The sequence below is a fragment of the Salvelinus sp. IW2-2015 genome, linkage group LG14 (genome assembly GCF_002910315.2).
Source record: "Salvelinus sp. IW2-2015 linkage group LG14, ASM291031v2, whole genome shotgun sequence".
NCBI lineage: Eukaryota > Metazoa > Chordata > Actinopteri > Salmoniformes > Salmonidae > Salvelinus > Salvelinus sp. IW2-2015.
In genome coordinates this window covers 52,470,924-52,497,253 of record NC_036854.1, presented here as the reverse complement: position 1 = coordinate 52,497,253, position 26,330 = coordinate 52,470,924, and the positions used below count along the sequence as shown (strand labels likewise).

At 42.2% G+C, this 26,330-nt stretch overlaps 1 protein-coding gene across 2 annotated transcripts in view; it reads right to left on the bottom strand.

The window, feature by feature from the left end:
- The window catches only part of LOC111973200 (anion exchange protein 2), a 112,221-nt gene that overhangs the window by 45,707 nt on the left and 40,184 nt on the right, over positions 1-26,330 (bottom strand). The window contains exon 3 of one of the 2 annotated variants that reach the window (XM_024000478.2): positions 11,287-11,476. In XM_024000478.2, the coding sequence (XP_023856246.1) occupies positions 11,287-11,346 (60 nt within the window). In that variant the 5' untranslated portion in view covers positions 11,347-11,476. Of the gene's footprint in view, positions 1-3,700; positions 3,906-11,286; positions 11,477-26,330 lie in introns of those variants that run through there. The other variant, XM_024000479.2, reaches the window with a different exon arrangement.

Here is a 26,330-nt window from a genome sequence, read left to right as displayed (position 1 = left end):
AGTGGCTGATTAAACCCAACTGTCCTACGGACACTATTGGAAAAGTCTAACAAGTAAGCTTAACTACAGACAACTAGGACAATACTGAGTTTACCCTACATACATCACATGTTATTGAGGGGTAGCCCACCAATGCTGAATCTTCCCTTCCCACACATATAATGTGACAGTGATGACGTAATATTGTGATATCCCTTGCATGAGCTTGCTGATTATAGCCATAAGAGAGAGATAAGGCTGTGAGTGACATTGGATGAGTAATACATTGACATGAAGAGGAGGAAGTGGGTTGGGGTGTGGGGACTCTTAATTCTAATCCTTTTATGAGGGACAAAAACAAAAACGAGGCTGACGATGTCATGCCAGACACATTTCTTGAAATTTGGAGCCTCTCCCCGGTCACTTCTGGGGAAGTGTGACTCACCACATGATGGTGGCATCAATCCTCTTACACCATGTCTGTGTCCCAAATAGCACCCTATTCCCTACATAGTAGTGCACTATATGGGGAAGAGGGTGCAATTGGGGCACGATTCACATGCCACTTCTAGCTGTCCAACATTGTTCACACAGAGTTAATGGTTTCCGATCTGCTGGCAGCCGAGGGGTAGCCATCAGTTACAGTGCCTTCAGAAAGAATTCATACCCCTTGACTTATTCCACATTTGTGACCCGTTTCAGGAAACTGGGCGTTTGTCACGGGTCACTACTTTTTGGCAGAAATGCCTTCTGGAACATGTGAACTTTCATGTGCCTTAATAACTAACTTGTATGCCATCTGTACATAAGGAATACAATTGTTAAATTACAAGATTAGTTGGTTTAGCTACAGAAAGAGACAGCAACCTTCCCGCTAGCCATAACTGGCTGAGGTGGGCTGGACATGCAGAGACATGAGTTCGGATTGGTCTGCCACATAGCACGCTTCTGTCTATTTGAGCTGGTTAGTATGTGTAGGTAATCCTGTCTAACGCAGCTTTATATATATAAAATATATATAAGCTTAGTAGAACTGCATAAGTGTTGCACTCCACTTTCTGGAGGGCTGAGTTTTGAAATCAGTGGAATTAAGAGTATGATAGCTAAGAAGGAAAAAACACCAGTCTCCGGTTTACATCAACAAACTAAGGGCAACCATGGCATCCGTGAGAGGGAGAAGCGTCCAAACATGATGTATACGGTTAAGATAGTCTAGCTAGCTACATTTTCAGATATTACACGTTTCTAATTATAACTAAGTCGTTTTCATTTCACGTTAAAGTGTACTGTTAGCTAGCTAGCTAACGTTAGTTGGCTGGCTTGCTAGCTAACGTTACATGTATGATCTTATTATTCGTATCTCAGAGCCATTTGCTTGGCTAGCTATAGCCTAGTGTTAGCTAACTAACATTGAACCTGGTTGGTTAGCTACCTACAGATTAATGCAGGGTAGTAACGTCATGATTTGGGCTTATGGTTCATTGTTTACCTAGCTAGCTTGCGAAATGCAAGTGACCATTTCGGGTAAGTTCGTAAATTCAGTCTCGCCATCTACTTCGATTTCAGAGCACTCTCGTTTGAGTGTGCCAGAGCGCAGAATAACTGATGAATTTACAAACGCTCAACAGCCGTTGAATATGGTCAGTGTCAGTAAACGTCTGCAAAAAAGCGCAATTACATTGTAGCACAGTTACAATAACCAATGCTCTGGATAACATGAAAACAGCCTAACCAGCTCTGCTAGGGTGAGTAAAATGGTCAGAGTGGGGTGTTCTCTCATTTGTGTCTGGAAGTAGCTAGCAAGCTAGCCAATGTTAGCCAGTTAGCTTGGGTGCTTGACTGCCGTTGTGAGATCAGAACGCTTGGATCAACCCTACTCATCGGCCAGAGCGTCCAGTGTGATCTCTGAACGCAACAAGAGCGAAACGCTCTGAATTTCCGAACGGACAATCTGACAGCACAGTTAGTCACCAACGCTCTGGATAACATGAAAACAGCCTAACTAGCTCTGCTAGGGTGAGTAATGTTCAGTAATTTGTGTCTGGATGTAACTAGCAAGTTAGCTTGGGTGCTGTTAGTACAGAACGCTCAGATCAACCCTTAAAGAGATGGGTTGGGCTAAAGCTTAAGGAAGGTGTACACAATGTTGAATGGGAGTAGACAAAGAAGGGCTCTCCCAGTTGGTACCAAAACATTCAAAGGCCATTTTTTCAAAAGTGAGGTCAACTTTCAAAACAGAATTCCTTTCCCATTGTTCCTCAACTGCAGTGTATGATATACCATTTCGGTCGGTTACATTTTGTTGTGTTACAGCCAGAATTCAAAATGATTAATAAAAAATAAAAAATAAATACATACATCTAATTTACATAAGTAGTCTCAACCCTTTGCTATGACACTCCAAATTGAGCTCAGGTGCATCCAATTTCCTTTGATCATCCTTGAGATGTCATTACAACTTCATTGGAGTCCACCTGTGGCCAATTCAATTGTTTTGATATGATTTAAAAAGTAAAAACATGCCTATATAAGGTCCCACAGTCGACAGTGCATGTCAGATTAGAAACAATAGCAAAACATCCAAGGAACTGTTCGTAGATCTCCGAGATAGAATTATGATGAGGCATACAGTCCAAAGTTTGGACACAACTTCTCATTCAAGGGTTTTTCTTTATTTGTACTATTTACTACATTGTAGAAAAATAGTGAAGATATCAAAACTATGAAATAACACATATGGGCTCTTGTAGTAACCAAAAAAGTGATAAATCAAAATATATTTTATATGAGATTCTTCAAAGTAGCCACCCTTTGCCTTGATGACATCTGTGCACACTTGGCATTCTCTCAACCAGCTTCATGAGGTAGTCACCTGGAATGCAGCTCCCAATAACTTAAGCGCTTGAGAAAATCTCAGAAGGGGGGGAAGAGAAAATTCCCAAATCCAGATGCAAAAAGCTAATACAGACATACCCACGATGTCACAAAGATGTAATTGCCGCCAAAGCAGCTCCTACAAAGTATTGACTCAGGGGTGTGAATACTTATGTAAATTTGATATTTCTATATTTTATTTTCAATACATTTGAAAAAATGTCTTAATACATGCTTTCACTGTCATTATCGGGTATTGTGTGTAGATGGTTGAGAAAAAAATATTTTATCAATTTTGAATTCAGGCTGTAACAATAAAATGTGGAATAAGTCAAGGGGTATGAATACTTTCCCGAAGGCACTGTATCACAGATGCATTAAGATTACAATGAGAATTAAATTGTCTTCGGTTCACGTACGCACAATGGCCTGTCAAAGGGCTGTATACAAGACCATCACAGATGCCTTGGAAGTGGACAGTGCAACAAAACTGCTGAAGCACATATTGGGCTAAATATACACCAAATATTGTGAGGCGAATAGGAAGGTAAATTATATTCTATTGTGTTCACTGTGACTGGAAAAACATCAAGTTAGGTGTAGGCCTATATACTATATTTTTGCCTGAAGATATTACGTAAACAAAATCTATAGGGTACTGCAGGTTCAAATTGTTAAGCCTTTAAAACCAATATAATGCACCTGGTATGTCAGACATAGAACAGGAAATGAGTAGTCTTTTCATATCCACACAAATGGAGGGGGGCGCTCCCAAAGGGATCAGTGACTATTACAATATGTTGAACTGGTTAGTCTTGTATGTTACCCTGTGTTCCTCATAACTCACCTTTGCTGCTGTGTACAGAAACTCCATCAAAGTCCAATCGCGTTTTCACGCCACTTAATCTTTAGCGACCGAAAAGTAAAAAATAACCGCACACCTTTTTTCAACCTCGTCTCGTATCGGTCGGTTGCCCGAGTCACATGACAATGGGCAGTGCATCGCGGCAGGAAAAGTACATCACCCAGTTTCACATTGACAGACCCTTCCAAATAGGATTATCTCAACTCCCCTTAAAAACACACACAGCACACTGTATGTGTACACTCGTTTGAAAAGGAGAATTATTAACTAAGACGGGCAAGGATGCGAGGAAAATGACCAATGAAAGCTTCAGCTATAGCAAATAGACTTATCTTTTGTCAGTTCTACTATCAGCTGTGCCAATGCACAAGAAAATGAATCATCTGCAGCCATTAAGTTGTAAACACATACATTGGATAGCAACTAGTGCATGTAGTGACAACCGTCTGTGAATCCACTGTGTAAGAGATTGTTAAGAAGCTTCATAGCTGCCAACAGCCTGCCTGAGATAGATTGAACTAACTGTACTGGGCAAAATCTCATTCCCCAACAGACTATTCAAATCACAGCCCTCAACAAGCAATCTGTTTTTTGGAATGGAAAAGGTTTGGAGAGCTCAGATTTGCCAAGGTTAAATGAAATGTCAGTGGTCAGTGAAATGTCACAAAAACAGCAAATGCTTCACTCTAAACAGAAATAGGGTAGATAACTGTAGGCCATAATTATCTATTACCATAATCCCGTTAGACACCCATCCATATCACATTACAGTACATACAGTCATGGCCAAAAGTTTTGAGAATGACAGAAATATTAATTCAAAGTTTGCTGCTTCAGTGTCTTTAGATATTTTTGTCAGATGTTACTATGGAATACTGAAGTATAATTACAATCATACCTCGCTCATCAACTCATCCTTGACCGCTGGCTACGTCCCTTCCGTCTTCAAGAGAGCGAGAGTTGCACCCCTTCTGAAAAAACCTACACTCGATCCCTCCGATGTCAACAACTACAGACCAGTATCCCTTCTTTCTTTTCTCTCCAAAACTCTTGAACGTGCCGTCCTTGGCCAGCTCTCCTGCTATCTCTCTCAGAATGACCTTCTTGATCCAAATCAGTCAGGTTTCAAGACTAGTCATTCAACTGAGACTGCTCTTCTCTGTGTCACGGAGGCGCTCCGCACTGCTAAAGCTAACTCTCTCTCCTCTGCTCTCATCCTTCTAGACCTATCGGCTGCCTTTGATACTGTGAACCATCAGATCCTCCTCTCCACCCTCTCCGAGCTGGGCATCTCCGGCGCGGCCCACGCTTGGATTGCGTCCTACCTGACAGGTCGCTCCTACCAGGTGGCGTGGCGAGAATCTGTCTCCGCACCACGTGCTCCTGTCTCTTATACACATCTAGATGTGTATAAGAGACAGCTTCTAGGCCCTCTCCTATTCTCGCTATACACCAAGTCACTTGGCTCTGTCATATCCTCACATGGTCTCTCCTATCATTGCTATGCAGACGACACACAATTAATCTTCTCCTTTCCCCCCTCTGATAACCAGGTGGTGAATCGCATCTCTGCATGTCTGGCAGACATATCAGTGTGGATGACGGATCACCACCTCAAGCTGAACCTCGGCAAGACGGAGCTGCTCTTCCTCCCGGGTAAGGACTGCCCGTTCCATGATCTCGCCATCACGGTTGACAACTCCATTGTGTCCTCCTCCCAGAGTGCTAAGAACCTTGGCGTGATCCTGGACAACACCCTGTCGTTCTCAACTAACATCAAGGCGGTGACCCGTTCCTGTAGGTTCATGCTCTACAACATTCGCAGAGTACGACCCTGCCTCACACAGGAAGCGGCGCAGGTCCTAATCCAGGCACTTGTCATCTCCCGTCTGGATTACTGCAACTCGCTGTTGGCTGGGCTCCCTGCCTGTGCCATTAAACCCCTACAACTCATCCAGAACGCCGCAGCCCGTCTGGTGTTCAACTTTCCCAAGTTCTCTCACGTCACCCTGCTCCTCCGCTCTCTCCACTGGCTTCCAGTTGAAGCTCGCATCCGCTACAAGACCATGGTGCTTGCCTACGGAGCTGTGAGGGGAACGGCACCTCCGTACCTTCAGGCTCTGATCAGGCCCTACACCCAAACAAGGGCACTGCGTTCATCCACCTCTGGCCTGCTCGCCTCCCTACCTCTGAGGAAGTACAGTTCCCGCTCAGCCCAGTCAAAACTGTTCGCTGCTCTGGCACCCCAATGGTGGAACAAACTCCCTCACGACGCCAGGTCAGCGGAGTCAATCACCACCTTCCGGAGACACCTGAAACCCCACCTCTTTAAGGAATACCTAGGATAGGATAAAGTAATCCTTCTAACCCCCCCCCCTTAAAAGAGTTAGATGCACTATTGTAAAGTGGTTATTCCACTGGATATCATAAGGTGAATGCACCAATTTGTAAGTCGCTCTGGATAAGAGCGTCTGCTAAATGACTTAAATGTAAATGTAATGTAAATTTCATACGTGTCATAGGCTTTTATTGACAATTACATGAAGTTGATGCAAAAAGAGTCAATATTTGCAGTGTTGACCATTCTTTTTCAAGACCTCAGATTTTTTGGGGGGGGGGGATTAAATTCATTTGCATGGTAAAGAGGGACTTTGCAATTAATTGCAATTCATCTGATCACTCTTCATAACATTCTGGCGTATATGCAAATTGCCATCATAGAAACTGAGGCAGTAGACTTTGTGAAAATAAATATTTGTGTCATTCTCAAAACCTTTGGCAACGACTGTACAACTAGGGCTGGGCGATAAAAATCATCTATATATTTTTTTTAACGTATGGGCGATTCACGAAGCACAGTAAATATATACACTACCGGTCAAAAGTTTTAGAACACCTACTCATTCAAGGGTTTTGCTTTATTCAAGGATTTTTTACTATTTTCTACATTGTAGAATAATAGTGAAGACATCAAAAACTATGAAAAAACATATGGAATCATGTAGTAACCAAAAAAGTGTTAAAGATATCAAAATATATTATATATTTAAGATTCTTCAAATAGCCACCGTTTGCCTTAACAGCTTAGCACACTCTTGGTATTCTCTCAACCAGCTTGAGGTAGTCACCTGGAATGCATTTCAATTAACAGGTGGGCCTTCTTAAAAGTTCATTTGTGAAGTTTCTTTCCTTCTTAATGCATTTGAGCCAATCAGTTGTGTTGTAATAAGGTAGGTGGGGTATACAGAAGATAATCTTTTACCAAATAGGGCTAAGTCCATATTATGGAAAGAACAGCTCAAATAAGCAAAGAGAAACGACAGTCCATCGTTACTTTAAGACATGAAGGTCAGTCAATGCGGAACATTTCAAGAACTTTAAAAGTTTCTTCAAGTGCAGTTGCAAAAACCATCAAGCACTGAGATTAAACTGGCTCTCATGAGGACCATCACAGGAAAGGAAGACCCAGAGTTACCTCTGCTGCAGAGGATAAGTTCATTCAAGTTACCAGCCTCAGAAATTGCAGCCCAAATAAATGCTACAGAGTTCAAGTAACAAACACATCTCAACATCAACTGTTCAGAGGAGACTGCATGCGTCACGCCTTCATGGTCAAATTGCTGCAAAGAAACCACTACTAAAAGGACACCAATAAGAAGAGACTTGCTTGGGTTAAAAAACACGAGCACTGTAGATTAGACCGGTGGAAATTTGTCCTTTGGTCTGGAGTCCAAATTGGAGATTTTTGGTTCCAACCACCGTGTCTATGTCAGAAGCGGTGTGGGTGAATGGATGATGCCGCATGTGTATTTCCCACCGTAAAGCATGGAGGAGGTGGTGTTATGCTGTGGGAGTGCTTTGCTGGTGGCACTGTCTGATTTATTTAGAATTCAAGGCACACTTAACCAGCATGGCTACCACCACATTCTGCAGCGGTACGCTATCCCATTTGGTTTGGGCTTAGTGGGACTAGCATTTGTTTTTCAACAGGACAATGACCCAACACACCTCCAGACGGTATAAGGGCTATTTTGTCAAGGAGAGTGATGGAGCGCTGCATCAGATGACCTGGCCTCCACAATCACCCGATCTCAACCAAATTGAGATGGTTTGGGATGAGTCGGACCGCAGAATGACGGAAAAGTAGCCAACAAGTGCTCAGCATATGTGGGAACTCCTTCAAGACTGTTGGAAAAGCATTCCAGGTGAAGCTGGTTGAGAGAATGCCAAGAGTGTGCAAAGCTGTCATCAAGGCAAAGGGTGGCAACTTTGAAGAATATCAAATATATGATTTGTTTAACACTTTTTTGGTTACTATATAATTCAGTATGTGTTATATTTCATAGTTTTGATGTCTTCACTATTATTCTACAACATAGAACATTTTAAAAATAAAGAAAAACCCTTTAGTAGGTGTGTCCAAACTTTTGATTGGTACTGTAAATGTTTTATGTTTAATCTAAAAAAGCATTGTTGTACAATTAAAAAGGTCAAATACACTGCATTTCAAACAGTTACCAATAATATAATAAATTCAGGGCCGGTGAAAGATATACCTAGGCTAAATATTAGCCTTCCACAAGGATAAGACCCACTAAAAATGTAATTATTTTATCAAAATGATTACTGAAGTCGGTCTATGAAAATGCCCTTTAGTAGTTACAAATTTAAATAGAACCATGCATAATGCAACTTCACTAATAATGACTAACTTCTTGTAGCAGGCATTAGGCTATAGAACATTAACACAGGTCTCATCAACAATCTCAAGACCATGAGCTAGTGCTAAGCCAGCTAATCCTTATATTACTTATACTTGGATCTATTTGCTAGCTAACAAGGTTGAACAGTTGAATTGTTATGAAGACACCCTTCTGTTTGTCTCCAACTGTTTGAAAAGCATGTTGGCCTGTCCACTTTGCTCAGATGTTGAAATGAAGTGGCCTACCTTATTACGCAGCATGAGGAGTTGTGAATTCTTTATATAAATGTGTTTTATGCTTATTGCACAATTATGAAAACACAGACTAGACAGCTCATATAACAGTCTGGCAGTTGGCTAAAATGCTGCTAGCATTACTTGGTAACCCAATGCCAGCGCGCTACAAACTGAGCATTCATTTTCCAGATTCAATGTTTATTGATACTCTCGCTTTAGTAGTGTCTGCTCTGCACGCAATTTGAGTAGTTGAGACATAAAATGGGTATCGTTAGAAAAGTTAACTTCTCCTCTGTTAGAGTAAAATAATGTCTCAATGTGTGTGTCCATATGATTGATTCTGTTGGACCAAACCTCAAATGTAAAGAGAGATGTGATCTCTCAACTTTGTTGGCGTGAGAGGCATGGGGACGGGCTTGGTGTGTGTGTAACCACAGAGAAAGAGGTGTAGCGAGAGGTTTCACTCTGGCTAAAAATCTGTCCAAAATAAGGCCAATGCGTTTCTATGGGTTTACTTTGGACCTAAGCTTGTCGCCTGCCTTCCGGCCTTTGGGACAACGACTTGCATGGTTTAGGGCGGAGACATGCATCTCATCATTACATACAGATCTCTCGTGTATATGGGAAGGTGCACACAGCACAGAAGAGAGGAGGAGACGAGACCAGAACAAGCGGACAGAAACACTCATAAAAACAAAAGACAACAAAACCTTGATTCTTGCGATACAGGCATTTGCAATATCACGCAAAAACATACATTTGAATGAATCAAATAAATGTGATTTATCGCCCAGCCCTACGTACAACTTTCAATTAGACGCCACCACAAAATCGTGTGTTGCGCTTCGTTGCCTTGCGGCTACAAGCACCCTTACAGTCTTTATGTTTGTGCAAATAGTTTGTTTATCTATATACATGTTTTACATTGCACCTCGGCACTCCTCGACTCAGACACGTGTAGTAGTGCCATTGTATTTCAACTACAGAAGTACCGCTACATTCTAAAACAGGGAGGTACAGATGTAGGATCTTAATTTGACCAGTATTGTCATAGCAAAATAATCCTGCAGCAACAGGATTTGAATGTTTAGTCCATATTGTTACTTGATCGGTGGTTAGGCTATTAGCTCGACAAAAGTAGGCTACATGAAAACACAGTTAATATAACCGTGTGTTAGTGGAGGTTTTCAGTGAATTTCATGTAAATCACAAGGCTTATCTGCATTTCCTGCAGTACAGGAAATTCTCATCAACAAAAGATTCAAATCCTACACCTGCATTCAAGATATGAGCATAAGTCCTTCTAAACGTAATGGTTTATGTCTTAGAGAGTCCACCTCCCAAGAGGCAGTAGGCCAGTCCTGGGGGTTGTCAGGATTGCTACAGCCACATGATTGTGTAACATGGGATAGGAAACAGCAGTCTGAACACTGAAAGAAATGCCAAGCTAAGGGAAAGCAGGCATTTCCTGATGTGGCAGAACAGCTGGTGACGGTCTAGTATCAACCTCTCTTGCACTGTGTGTGGGGGTGCATGGGTTTGAGTCTACTGTATGTGCGGCATGCATACATAAGTGGGTCGGGGGAGATTTTTTTCTTGTCAGGGTCAAAAATGGACCCTTGACGATAAAGGTTTAGTTAATGTTTGTCTAATGTGGAAAGAAGTTTAAAGAAATGCTGACGACACCTCAGTATCCGATCTCAATTAGTCATACAAAGAAACCATAGAGGATGCATATTTGTTTCTCATTGATTGTCCAAAAACTTAAGGTATTTTTTTAATGAATGACTCTCAATATTGCAACTTACTCATCCTCTTAATATGATTTTATTTTGAGAGGCCCCCAGGGGACTAGAATGTAGTTTTAGCCATTGACCTAGGTCCAAGGCCATCTGGCTTAGCCTGAACCACCTAGATGCTTTACCACTGGGCTTCTAACAGTACTGTACGGATGCCAATGAGTTGGTTCTGGCCAGCAGAAACTGGGCACCAGAAAGGCCTGGAAATACAACAAGATATTTTGATCCTAGTACATCCACTCATTTCTAAATACACGCTGACTTCAACATTCTTGGTTCCCCAATCCCCGCCTGAAAAGGGAGTATAAGGGTATCAGGCAGTTCTCAAAAGGTGCCCAAGGGAAACAGTTTAAGAAACACTTAACGTTTCAGAAGTCACAATTTATTTTTTAAATCCTTATGTCTGTCGGGAGCCAGAGGATTTAATCCCTTAGTGAAGGTATGGATTTGTACATACCCAGCTCTGAGAGGAATGGCACAATCCCAAATATACACTCCCATGCCAAAACATAGTGAACTGGAGAGGCTGACGAAGCAGAACTTGAGCAGAGAGAGAACATGTGTCACGAGTAAAAATACATCAAGGGTGTTTGGCAATCACAGATGAAAGCCTTTCTGGCAGAGAACCACTGCAATTTGATGAATATATTAGATTAGTTCAGCATAAATTAATAAAAGTCAGGAGCAATAACATCCCTGAACGTAGACATGCATTTCCTACTGTTGTCAATTAGTCGATTACACGTCTCTTGCTTTGAATTCGTTTGTATTATGCGGTAGACGTTAGTTAGGATGACCGGACTAAATGAATTTAGCGTGAATGGACTTACGTTGTGGATGACTGATTCCATGGTGTCTGTGACATTGCTGGGTGTGTTGGGGTTGCTCATGGCTCCTCTTCTCTGTGGGATGGATGCAAGTGCTGTGGCTCTGTCTGGAGAGCTAACGGGGTAAGGGAGAGATGTGGCTTTAGCCCTTTTCTTTCTCACTTGGACTCAGACAGCTTTTGGGCAGCATAACCTGGGAAACACAGAAAGGTAGACGGGTTAAAAGATGGAATCTTAAAATGGTGAAACTGCCAGGTCCGTTTGGATGCTCCTCACCTCAGTTTGGCCAACAAAACCAAAACATTGACAAAGGCTCTGGGGCGAACAGTGGCTCCATTTCCCCTAACGCAGATACCATATTTTTACAAAATTTTGTTACATTACAGCCTTATTCTAAATTGATTAATACCCCATAACGACAAAGCAAAAACAGGTTTCCTGACATTTTTGCTAATTTATAAAAAATGTAAATATTACATTTTCATAAGTATTCAGACCTTTACTCAGAACTTAGTTGAAGCACCTTTAGCAGCGATTATAGCATCAAGTCTTCTTGGGTATGATGCTAGAAGCTTCACCTGTATTTGGGGAGTTTCCCACATTCTTCTCTGCAGATCCTCTCAAGCTCTGTCAGGTTGGATGGGGAGCGGGACAAGTCTCTCCAGAGATGTTCGATCGTGTTCAAGTCCGGGCTCTGGCTGGGTGCCACTCAAGGACATTCAGAGACTTGTCCCGAAGCCCCTCCTGCGTTGTCTTGGCAGTGTGCTTAGGGTCGTGGTCCTGTTGGAAGGTGAACCTTCGCCCCAGTCCGAGATCCTGAGTACTATGGAGCAGGTTTTCATCAAGGATATCTGTACTTTGCTCTGTTCATCTTTCCCTCGATCCTGACAAGTCTCCCAGTCCCTGCCGTTGAAAAACATAACCACAGCACGATGCTACCACCACGCTTCACCGTAGGTTTCCTCCAGACGTGATGCTTAGCATTCAGGCCAAAGAGTTTATTCTTGGTTTCATCAGACCAGAGAATCTTGTTTCTCATGGTCTGAGAGCTATTTGGCAAACTCCAAGCGGCCTGTCATGTACCTTTTACTGAGGAGTGGCTTCCGTCTGCCCACTCTACCATAAAGGCCTGATTGGTGGAGTTCTGCAGAGATGGTTGTTCTTCTGGAAGGTTCTCCCATCTCCACAGAATAACTCTAGAGCTCTGTCAAAGTAACTCTAGAGCTCTGTCAACGTGACCATCGTGTTCTTGGTCACCTCCCTGACCAAGGTTTTTCTCCCCCGATTGCTCAGTTTGGCTGAGCGGCCAGCTCTAGGAAGAGTCTTGGTGGTTCCAAACCTTCCATTGAAGAATGATGGAGGCCACTGTGTTATTGGGGACCTTCAAAGCTGCAGAAATATTTTGGTACCCTTCCACAGATCTGTGCCTCGACACAATCCTGTCTCGGAGCTCTACTGACAATTCCTTGGATCTCATTTGCTCTGACATACACTGTCAACTGTGGGACACACCTTATATAGACAGGTGTGTGCCATTCCAAATCATGTCCAATGAATTTAATTTACCACAGTTGGACTCCAATCTAGTTGTAGAAACATCTCAAGGATGATCAATGGAAACAAAACTGAACAGCTGAACAGCTATGTAAATAAGGTATTGCTATGATTTTTTTACAAATATATTTGCAAAAATTTCAAAAAAAATCTGTTTTCGCTTTATTATAGGCTAGCGTGTAGATTGCCGAAAAAATATATACAGTTGAAGTAGGAAGTTTACATACACTTAGGTTGGAGTCATTAACTCGCTTTTCAACCACTCCACAAATTTCTTGTTCACAAACTGTAGTTTTGGCAAGTTGGTTAAGACATCTACTTTGTGCATGACACAAGTAATTTTTCCAACAATTGTTTACAGACAGATTACTTCACTGTATCACAATTCCAGTGGGTCAGAAGTTTACATACACTAAGTTGACTGTGCCTTTATACAGCTTGGAAAATTACAGAAAATGATGTCATGGCTTTAGAAGCTTCTGATAGGCTAATTGACATCATTTGAGTCAATTGGAGGTGTACCTGTGGATGTATTTCAAGGCCTACCTTCAAACTCAGTGCCTCTTTGCTTGACATCATGTGAAAATCAAAAGAAATCAGACGTAGACCTCCACAAGTCTGGTTCATCCTTGGGAGCAATTTCCAAATGCCTGAAGGTACCACATTCATCTGTACAAACAAAAGCACCCAAGTATAAACACCATGGGACCACGCAGCCGTCATACCGTTCAGGAAGGAGACGCGTTCTGTCTCCTTGAGATTAACGTACTTCGGTGCGAAAAGTGCAAATCAATCCCAGAACAACAGCAAAGAACCTTGTGAAGATGCTGGAGGAAACGGGTACAAAAGTATCTATAGCCAGGGTAAAACGAGTCCTATATCGACATAACCTGAAAGGCCGCTCAGCAAGGAAGAAGCCACTGCTCCAAAACCGCCATTAAAAAAAGCCAGACTATGATTTGCAACTGCACATGGGGACAAAGATCGTACAAAAATAGAACTGTTTGGCCATAATGACCATAGTTATTTTAGGAGGAAAAAGGGGGAGGCTTGCAATCCGAAGAACACGTTCCCAACCGTGAAGCACGGGGATGGCAGCATCATGTTGTGGGGGTGCTTTGCTGCAGGAGGGACTGGTGCACTTCACAAAATAGATGGCATCATGAGGTAGGAAAATGATGTGGATATATTGAAGCAACATCTCAACACATCAGTCAGGAAGTTAAAGCTTGGTTGCAAATGGGTCTTCCAAGTGGACAATGACCCCAAGCATACTTACAAAGTTGTAGCAAAATGGTTTAAGGACAACAAAGTCAAGGTATTGGAGTGGCCATCACAAAGCCCTGACCTCAATCCTATAGAAAACGCGTGGGCAGAACTGAAAAGTTACACCAGCTCGGTCAGGAGGAATGGGCCAAAATTCACCCAAGTTATTGTGGGAAGCTTGTGGAAGACTACCCGAAACATTTGACCCAAGTTAAACAATTTAAATGCAATGCTACCAAATACTAATTGTGTGCATGTAAACTTCTGACCCACTGGGAATGTGATGAAAGAAATAAAAGCTGAAATAAAATCTACTATTATTCTGACATCTGACATTCTTAAAATTAAGTGGTGATCCTAAATGACATAAGACAGGGAATTTTTACTAGGATTAAAATGTCAGGAATTGTGAAAAACTGAGTTTAAATGTTTTTGGCTAAGGTGTATGTAAACTTTGACTTCAACTGAATTTATTCCATATTAGAATAAGGCTATAATGTAATAACATGTAGAAAAAGTAAAAAGGGTCTGAATACTTTGAAGGCACTGTATGTTAAAACACATTTTTTAATCAGACTGTTTCCACAGCGACATTTTGTGCATTCATCTTAAAATAGCTAGGTGATACAACCACATATAAAGTAGGACATTTATCAGCAAATTCTTGCTGAAACGTATCACATTTATGCAGAAACAGAGTACGTCCTTTTCCTTTTCTTCATTCTCCCGGTTAGTCACCAGTTGAAGTATCCTGGGGTAAGGAATGTTTTTACCTATTAGCAATGTCAGTCCTAAACTCAGGCGTAAACTTGTTTGCAAAACCCATAGGTCGTGGCAGCATCCTTCCTTCTTTGTTTAGGATAGGAAGATGGTAATTCCTCTGATTCCCTCAGGCTGAGGTAGTCTGAGCTACTGCTAACATAGGCACAGGGCTCTAACTATGATTTGTCAGGTCTGTCTATGTGTTACTGTGTCTCTGTCAGGAAGGACTCCAGTACATCTATACTTCCTAACCACCTCCCAATGTCATTATCACTACAGTCTGATAAGGGCCAGATAAAGGCTTGCTACTGTGGAGGAGGATGTGATAAGTGGTGGCGCGTGGCTGGAGCCACTCATCCTCCCCCTGCAGGTGGACCAATGTTTAGATTTTTAATACATTCTAGGGCTGCACGATACAAATCTAATGATGATTTGAAAGAAGTCGCGCATGAAAGGCATGAGCTCTGTTTGGTTTCTTGCACAGGCTGCCAATATGTCAATCTACTATCTCCCATAGTACAAAAGTTGATCTATTTTACTGGTCAACTTGTAGTTCTGTGCGAGAAAGAAATATTCCAAACATAGTCTGGGATAGTTGTGGGATGCAATAGATCCCAAATTAATACAACCACTCACATCAAAAACTATTTTTTAAAGCAGGCTGATGCAACACATCAGAACGTTTAGCTTAAAATGTTGTAAACATAGGCTATTTCTTTACATTATAAGCGCTGCAATGCACACACGGAAGTAGGCAATGAGCGCGAATGTTCCAAAAAGCAATCAATTAGCGGGAAAACACCCTTCTCAAAAGTGACAGCAAATGCAATTATGCATGTAATGCTTTATTATAAAAGATGCATATTTATGGTGAAAATTCTTCCCCAAACTTGAAACCTAACTCATAGCCTACACTCCTTGTAAAGCGGATTCATGTGGTTCATTTTAAGTTATTAGTTGTGATACAACCCGTATCAAAACAAATAGGCCTATGGGCTAGGCTACATGTGTGCAAAAAAAAGAAAAAAAAGAAGAAAAAAAATCGCACCAAAAGAATTTGCGATGCCGATAAGCGATATTTCAAATTTTAGCGGCCTTTTAAGCATTCTAATACAGTTAAATAATTAACACACACATGGACGCAGCTGTCGAAGGCACTGCATCTCAGTGCAAGAGGCGTCACTACACCCCCTGGTTCGAATCCAGGCTGTATCACATCTGGCCGTTATTGGGAGTCCCTTAGGGCGGCGCAAAATTGACCCAGCGTCGTCCGGGTTTGGCCGTCATTGTAAATAWGAATTTGTTCTTAACTGTCTCGCCTAGTTAAATAAAGGTTACACACACGTCAATCAAAAAGAACTTCTTTGGCATTTACGTATGTTCCCATTACTAGTAAAACATATATCAGAACCTATTGCTTGCAGTGCTGTTTCGTTGTTCATTTGTTCAGTCGTTTCATTCTCAACCAGGATTTCTATGGAATGCTGTTTGGGTCTTTGCGCGTCAAAAAAGATACACGTCAAATAACACTAACAAATAAGCTTGTTGACCAATCAGGACCTGAATATGACTGCACGTCACATAATAATTTAGCCTTCAAAATAAAAGTATGTCATTGACAGTTATGCAAATGAATACAAATAGTAGAATTATGCCATAATTGAATAGCTCATGCTAAACGAGGTTGGAATGTTATATACAATCTACAAAAGACAATTTGTTAATTTGACAAATCTGTTGAATTCACACTGGATGTATTATACATTAGAATTGCATTGGGGGCATACTTATTTCACTGTACAGCCTGACCTATGGATTGTGGCTCAATGACAGTCTACTCAGTGACACCCAGAGAACGTTAACGTCATAGCTCTTATTGCAGGACTCTGAAACAACTGAATTGAGCTACATTTATTGTCAACCTATGTGTATTGAACACTATTCCAGAGGAAAAACAATACTGTGTGGGATGTTGGAGTCTCATAACTGAGGAGGACGTTGGGGAAAWAATATCTTGGGTATGGAGTAGACTGATACCCCATTTCATTGATCCCCAATCCTTCGGTAAAGCTGTACAGTGCAATATGAATGTCAATACACACATTAGGCTGAGTGAGGAGGTGATTTCACAGTCCCATGATAAGAGCTACAACGCTAATATTTGCGTAAACTCTTCACAGTTGTGTTCTGTTGGTGTCACCGAGTAGACTGACACACCATTTCATTGCTTCACAAGCCAATCTTGTTTAACATTATCTAGTCTAAATATGGCATGATTCCACCAATTGTAACCTTTTGCATCACTTTCAAAGAGGTACTTTTATTTTGAAGGCAAACCACAAATTCCACTATTGTGCCTAGCTTCACAACACATAAACCGGTCCAGTTGAGCCTCACTAGGCAGGTGAAGCTAGCTGGCTGCTTATAACGTTAGCTTTGGGCAACAGGGCTAAGCTATTTATTTTCAATAGGCAAACAACAAGTGGCTACATAGCTAATACTTATCACGAGGATTCCTAAAATCATTGCTAAGAATAATGAAAATGACTAAAGTTTCTACTGGTCATTGTTTTCAGGCTGGTTGTATTGGTGCTAGCTAGGTACCAAGCTAAAGCTAGCTAGCTACCCCAGAAGTTGCAGTCTAACAAATAATGCTTTATTACCAACGCGGTTTTGTAAACACATCGTTCGTGGACGGTGTCTGCAGACTTTTCTGTACAGCTTTGACAGTGCTACTGATCGTAGTGGTGGCGCTTGGATTGCACGTGCAAATTCAGAACACACAACATTCTATAAAATAACTGTTATTTGACATGTCAAATTAAAAGCTTATTTAACGTGTCAAATAGTGTTTTTTGACATGTACCTTTTTTGACACGCAAAGACCCAAACGGCGTTCCATAGTATTTCGTGAAGCTAATAGCAGTGACGCTATTACTGTGCAACTCCGGTAGGGCAACATCTGAAAAATAGCGCACTTGGTAGTGTGTACCGGTGCTCGACCAGTCGCGAAAGCTAACATCACCCACGACAGAGAACGGTTGACTGTCAAGGGCAATGAATTCCATTATCGTGCCGTTAATGGATTTCGCCGTTGAGTTGTCTCGCTGAAATTGTCTTACTCTTTCAAATGACTGCTCGACTTGTTGACTGCTCGATTCACACAGCAGACATTGTGGGCTAGGTTGGGAATGCCGTGTTGAGCGTGTAGGGAAACATTTTGTGTGACGTCATTACGTCATGTACCCATGTTATACAGGTATGCACGTCAGCTTTGACATCGGTTTTGCACATCGGCTTTAAACTAGACAGACATCGGGTCGATACCGATGTTGGCATTTTTAGCTAATATCGTCCGATTCCGATATGTTCACCAATATATTGTGCATCCCTTACAAAAAAGGCATGCACGGTTTCTTGCCTTACTACACACAAGCTGGGCATCATTCACAAGTGACAATATACAGTTGAAGTCGGAAGTTTACATACACCTTAGCCAAATACATTTAAACTCAGTTTCACACTTCCTGACATTTAATCCAAGTAAAAATTCCCTGTCTTAGGTCAGTTCGTATCACCACTTTATTTTAAGAACGTGAAATGTCAGAATAGTAGAGAGAATTATTTATTTCAATGATTTATTTCTTTTACTTCTTTCATCACATTCCCAGTGGGCCAGCAGTTTACATACACTCAATTAGTATTTGGTAGCGTTGCTTGGGTCAAACGTTTTGGGTAGCCTTCCCACAATAAGAAGAGTGAATTTTGGCCCATTCCTCCTGACAGAGCTGGTGTAACTGATTCAGGTTTGTAGGCCTGCTTGCTCGCACACACTTTTTCAGTTCTGCCCACAAATTTCCTATAGGACTGAGGTCGGGGCTTTGTGATGGCCACTCCAATACCTTGACTTTGTTGTCCTTAAGCCATTTTGCCACAACTTTGGAAGTATGCTTGGGGTCATTGTTCATTTGGAAGACCCATTTGCAACCAAGCTTTACCTTCCTGACTGATGTCTTGAGATGTCGCTTCAATATATCCACATAACGATGATGCCATCTATTTTGTGAAGTGCACCAGTCCCTCCTGCAGCAAAGCACACCCACAACATGATGCTGCCACCCCTGTGCTTCATGGTTGGGATGGTGTTCTTCGGCCTGCAAGCTTCCCCCTATCTCCTCCAAACATAACAATGGTCATTATGGCCAAACAGTTATATTTTTGTTTCATCAGACCAGAGGACATTTCTCCAAAAAGTACAATCTTCGTCCTTATGTGCAGTTGCAAACCGTAATCTGGCTTTTTTATGGCGGTTTTGGAGCAGTGGCTTCTTCCTTGCTGAACGGCCTTTCAGGTTATGTCGATATAGGACTCGTTTTACTGTGGATATAGATACTTTTGTACCTGTTTCCTCCAGCATCTTCACAACGTCCTTTGCTGTTGTTCTGGGATTGATTTGCACTTATCGCACCAAAGTACGTTCATCTCCAGGAGACAGAACGCGTCTCCTTCCTGAGAGGTATGCCGGCTGCGTGGTCCCATGGTGTTTATACTTGCGTACTATTGTTTGTACAGATGAATGTGGTACCTTCAGGCATTTGGAAATTGCTCCCAAGGATGAACCAGACATGTGGAGGTCTACATTTTTTTCCTGAGGTCTTGGCTGATTTTTAAATGATGTCAAGCAAAGAGGCAGTGAGTTTGAAGGTAGGCCTTGAAATACATCCACAGGTACACCTCCAATTGACTCAAATGATGTCAATTAGCCTATCAGAAGCTTTTAAAGCCATGACATCATTTTCTGGAATTTCCCAAGCTGTTTAAAGGCACAGTCAACTTAGTTTATGTATACTTCTGACCCACTGGAAATGTGACAGTGAATTTATAAGTGAAATAATCTGTCTGTAAACAATTGTTGGAAAAATTACTTGTCATGCACAAAGTACATGTCCTAACCGACTTGCCAAATCTATAGCTTGTTAACAAGAAATTTGTGGAGTGGTTGAAAAACGAGTTTTAATGACTCCAACCTAAGTGTGTGTAAACTTCCAACTTCAACTGTAGGTATCATTCACAAGAGGTCGGCACATTGTCAACAATCAGACTATTCTTGATTTAATCTTCTCTTTATACATACTAAATAATATTTAGAAAGGTGCATGATAATGGTCCAGTCTCGGAACAGGGGCATAAACATTTTTTAAAGTCATCTATGCACTTAAAATAGCGAATGGAGGACATATTTCCAGTGATTCAATGTCATGCCAGCCAGGCAGGCTATACACCTGTTGAAAAAAAAGCAATGTGCTTAATATTAGGAAAGTTGAGAAATAAATATAGTAGACCTAGCCTATAGAAAGCTAATGGGATCCTCTTTTTAATAGAGGCTATCACATCTAATTTTCCCCCGCAAAAGCATAGCCTATAGAAATGTTGCGCAACATGAGCTCACAAAGTGTTTGATTTTCGAATACATTTGCATTGATTAAGTAATTAAAGGGACAACAGAGTGCTGAGTACCAGGCAGTTAGCACGTTTGGTAGGCTACTAATGACCATCAGCAGCATCAGAGTTGAGAAGCCTAATTACCATGACAAAACGGTCACGTGGAATTTGAATACGGTCATTACTCATGAGGTGTTAGGTGTGGCGGTAAAACAGTCACCGTAACAGCCTTACATGCTGATCGCGTGAATGTTGCAAAATACATGTGCACATACAATCATTGCACCCACACTGCTCACAAGCGTCTACATAGCCAGGCACTAAAATAGAACTTGGTTATATTTGTGGCGCTTGACGCACTGCAAGTCCCGCCTCTCCCATCTCCTCATTGTTTTTAGGAACATATACCCACGTGGGTGATTGTAGAGTAGAGGACCTTGTGCATTTCAGGTAAAATAACAACCCAATGTTTATATCCCAGGACAAATTAGCTAGCAACAGCAAGCTAGCGAGCTAAATTTCCATAAATGTACAATCATTGTGCTGCATAATATGCATTTATGACTAGTTTTTGTACCCATTTCAAGATACTTGGTAGCAAAGATTAAACCACTGATTGCATGAGGGAATCAGGTGCTGGTGCATGCTGTATGACCTACTCTGAATAATGTTTCCTAATGTGCTCCTGTGTTCAAGAGAACACCAACAGAACGCTCAACACTTAATTCCTTTTTTAGTTCCAGATGATATACTCAAATGGCTTCAGTTTAGAGAACTTGGCGTGAGTTAAACATTGCCTCTGTGCGTCTTTGTTGAAGGAGAGATGCAGTTTTTTCAAACAGCTAGAGCTGAGGAAATGTATATGCATCCCTAATGGCACCCTATTCCATTTATAGTGCACTACTTTTGACAAAGACCCATAGAGCTCTGGTCAAAAGTAGAGCATTATGAAGGGAATAGGGTGCCATTTCAGGACTCATCCCCGTTTACTTTGGGCCATTGAAATGTCACCGTTTGAAACTAAGTCTGTCTCGTCAAAAGCACCCTGGTTTCCGTGGCAATGATGATCAAAGTCACGACACGCTTTACTGAACCCGGGGCATAATACTATGAATGGCCTTGTTTACAAGAGAGGCCCTTAAGAGGTAGCCTGGCTTTTAACTTATTACAATCAACTAGAGTGATTAGGCCTTGCCAAGTGGTGTTTGGAAATTGTGGGCTGGAGAGTGAACATTTTGTCCACTAATGTTTATTCTCCAAATCATAAGTGGACTTCAATAGGGACAAGGAAAGACAATGACATCAGGCTGTGTATGTATCAAGCATCTCAGAGTAGGAGACCTGAGAAGCTTGATACATACGGACTCAGAAATATGACTAATTCCATGTACCAGGTATCTTAAAGATCAACAAGCCAATTGCATTGCGACTAGACAACTTCTCTTAATGACATGTCACACATACCACACAGTTGTGGACATATTTAATCTCTCCCTATCCCAGTCTGCTGTCCCCACATGCTTTAAGATGGCCACCATTGTTCCTGTACCCAAGAATGCAAAGGTAACTGAACTAAATGACTATCGCCCCGTAGCACTCACTTCTGTCATCATGAAGTGCTTTGAGAGACTAGTGAAGGATCATATCACCTCCACCTTACCCATCACCCTAGACCCACTTCAATTTGCTTACAGCCCCAAAAGGTCCACAGACGATGCAATCACCATCACACTGCCCTATCCCATCTGGACAAGAAGAATACCTATGTAAGAATGCTGTTCATTGAATGCTGAGCTATAGTCAACACCATAGTACCCTCCAAACTCGTCATTATTAAGCTCGAAGCCCTGGGTCTGAACCCTGCTCTGTGCAATTGGGTCTTGGACTTCCGAACGGGCCACCCCCAGGTTGTGAAGGTAGGAACAACATCTCCACTTCGCTGATCCTCAACACTGGGGCCCCACAAGGGTGTGTGCTCAGTCCCCTCCTGTACTCACTGTCCACCAATGACTGTGGCCAAACAACTCCAACTCAATCATCAAGTTTGCAGACGACACAACAGTAGTAGGCTTGATTACCAACAACGACGAGACAGCCTACAGGGAGGGCTCGGAGTGTGGTGTCAGGAAAATAACCTACAGCACCCGATGTCACAGGAAGGCCAAAAAAATAATCAAGGACAACAACCACCCGAGCCACCGCCTGTTTACCCCGCTACCATCCAGAAGGCGAGGTCAGTACAGGTACATCAAAGCTGGGATCGAGAGACTGAAAAACAGTTTGTTTCTCAACGCCATCAGACTGTAAAATAGCCATCACTAGCACAGAGAGGCTGCTACCTCCATAGACTAGAAATCATTGGCCACTTAAAAAAAGAAAGTAACACTTTATTAATGTCACTTAATAGGTTTATATACCTCGCATTACTCATCTCATATGTATATACTGTATTCTATACTATCTATTGCATCTTAGCCTATGCCGTCCTAAATTGCTCATCCATATATTTATATATTCTTATTCCATTCCTTTACTTAGATTTGTGTGTATTAGGTATTTGTTGTGAAATTATTAGATATTACTGCACTGTCGGAACTAGAAGCACAAGCATTTTGCTACACTCGCAATAACATCTGCTAAAACAAGCCTACATCTGCTAAATACGTGTATAACAGAATGGCGCCGGAGAGGATGGCTGACATTATACGTGCGCCTAACCAACTGTGATATTTTGTTAGTTTTTTTGCGTTGTTTGTAACTTATTTTGTACATAATGTTGCTGCTACTGTCTCTTAAATAACTTCTGGACATCAGAACAGCGATTACTCACATCAAACTGGAAGAAGCTTTTTCCCTTAACGAGTCCAACGTGAAGGATATACTGCTTTCTCGGGAACAGGCCCAAATCTCCATCATTTGCGTGAAGAAAAGACAGAGAAAAAGGGGGCGGAGGTCAGGCTGCCTTCTGAGAATTTGTAGGCAAGCGAGTAAACCCCCACTGCCATCTGTTCTATTGTCCAACGTGCAATGGAAAATAAAATCGCTGACTTATGATCAAGATTATCCTACCAACGGGACATTAAAAACTGTATTATCTTATGTTTTACCGAGTTGTGGCTGATCGACAACACGGATAATATAGAGCTGGCGTTTTTTTTTTTCACCGGTAGGACAGAGAAGCTACGTCTGGTTTGACAAGGGGTGGGGGTGTGTGCATTTGTCAATAACAGCTGGTGCGCAATGTCTACTATTAAAGAAGTCTCGAGGTATTGCTCGCCTGAGGCAGAGTACCTTATGATAAGCTGTAGACTGCATTACTTACCAAGAGAGTTCTATATTTTTTGTAGCTATTCGTAGCTTTTTCATAGCTATATTTTTCGTAGCTGTGTGTTTATCACCAGAAACCGATGCTGGCACTAAGACCGCACTCAACCAACTGTATAAGGCCATTAGCAAACAAGAATATGCTCATCCAGAAGCGGCGCTCCTAGTGGCCAGGGACTTTAATGCAGGCAAACAAATCAATTACACCTCATTTCAACCAGCATGTCACATGTGCAACGAGAGGGGAGAGAAAAAAAGAAAAGGAAAAAAACTCACCCGCCCTCCATTTGGCAAATCTGACCATAATTCTATTCTCCTGATTCTTGCTTACAAGCAAAAACTAAAGCAGGAAGTACCAGTGACTCGCTCAATACGGACGTGGTCAGATGACGAGGATGCTACGCTACAGGACTGTTTTGCTAGCACAGACTGGAATATGTTCCAGGATTCATCCAATGGCATTGAGGAGTATCCCACATTAGATACCGGCTTCATCAATAAGTGCATCAACGACGTCGTCCCCACAGTAACCGTACGTACATATCCCAACCAGAAGCCATGGATTACAGGCAACATCCACATCAAGCTAAAGGCTAGAGCTGGAGCGGGACACTAATCCGGACACTTATACGAAAACCTGCTCTGCCCTCAGACGACCATCAAACAAGCAAAGTGTCAATACAGGATTAAGATTGAATCCTACTACACAGGCTCTGACGCTTGTCGGATGTGGCAGGGCTTGAAAACTATTACGGGCTGCAAAAGGAAACCCAGACACGAGCTGCCCAGTGACGCGAACCTAACAGACGAGCTAAATGCCTTTTATGCTCGCTTCGAGGCAAGCAACACTGAAGCATGCATGCGAGCACTAGCTGTTCTGGATGACTGTGTGAAAACGCTTTCGGTAGCCGATGTGAGCAAGACCTTTAAACAGGTCAACATTCACAAAGCCGCGGGCCAGACGGATTACCAGGACGTGTACTTAAAGCATGCGCGGACCAACTGGCAAGTGTCTTTACTGACATTTTCAACCTCCCTGACCGAGTCTGTAATACCTACATGTTTCAAGCAGATCACCATAGTCCCTGTGCCCAAGGAAGCGAAGGTAACCTGCCAAAATGATAACCGCCCCGTAGCACTCACTCCGGTAGCCATGAAGTGCTTTGAAAGGCTGGTCATGGCTCACGTCAACAGCATCCTCTCGGATACCCTAGACCGACGAGGGGACGACAACACCCATGCCAAAAATATTTGGCATGGGTCCCCAGATCCTCAAAAAGTTATACAGCTGCACCATCGAGAGCATACTGACCTGTTGCATCACCGCCTGGTATGGCAACTGCTCGGCATCTGACCGTAAGGCAGTACAGAGGGTAGTGCGTACGGCACAGTACATCACTGGGGCCAAGCTTCCTGCCATCTAGGACCTAAATATTAGGCAGTGTCAGAGGAAGGCCCCCCAAAAATTGTCAAAGACTCCAGTCACCCAAGTCATAGACTGTGCTCTCTGCTACCGCACGGCAAGCGGTACCAGAGTGCCAAGCCTAGGACCAAAAGGATCCTTAACAGTTTCAACCCCCAAGCCATAAGACTGCTGAATTAATCAAATGGCCACGGGAGTATTTACATTGACACCCCCCCCTCTCCATTTGTTTTGTACACTTCTGCTACTCGCAGTTTATCATCTATGCATAGTCACTTCACCCCTACCTACATGTACAAATTACCTCGACTAACCTTTACCCCTGCACATTGACGAGGTATGTAGCCTCGTTATTGTTATTTTATTGTGTTAAACAAAGGTTTTAAATTATTTGGTAAATATTTTCTTAACTCTTTCTTGAACTGCACTGTTGGTTAAGGGCTTGTAAGTAAGCATTTCACGGTAAGGTCTACACTTGTTGTAATCGGCGCATGTGACAAATAGTTTGATTTGAATAAAATTTGATATGAGGCGAACTACTATGTCAAGCTGCCCCATAAGAAAAGCCTTGATGTACTTAAATATTACTTTCTTAGATTGCGTCCAAAAGAGCACCCTATTCCCTCTATAGTGCACTTAGTTGTGTGCTATGTAGGGAATAGGTTGCCATTTGAGATGCACTCTTAGTAAAACTAGACCCCTACTGTGTAAGTTATTTTTTCCCACTGTTGATCAAAGTACATCGACAACACAACCATGGGAAACGGCTTATGCACCCCAGGGCAAGAGACTAATTTACCATTATGATAATATGATCATAGTAATGCTATAATTATTACACAGCGAAGAACAGAAATTACAGCAATCGCAATGAAAAGAAATCAATGTAGAGCCAAATTGTGCAGTGGAAAGGCCTATACTAGGCTGTGAGGACAGCCGCTGGGCGACGAGAAGCAAGTACAGGGAGTGAATATTTAATAAATAACAGACATGAAACAAAACACGGACAGCGTCTGGACAAGGGAAACATAACGACATTAATGCTGACATGGGGATCAAACTGAGGAATAGACAGATATAGAGGAGGCCAGGTGAGTCCAATGAAGCCCTGATGCGCGTGATGATGGACAGCCTGGCCCCCTCGAACACCGGAGAGGGGGAGTGGGAGCAGGCGTGACACAATCAGCCTGCCAGAGATTTGAATAAGGGAAAAGTATACCCTTAAGAGTGATACAGTAGACAGCAATTGAGCCTGGCGGCGAGGTTGTTGCCACAG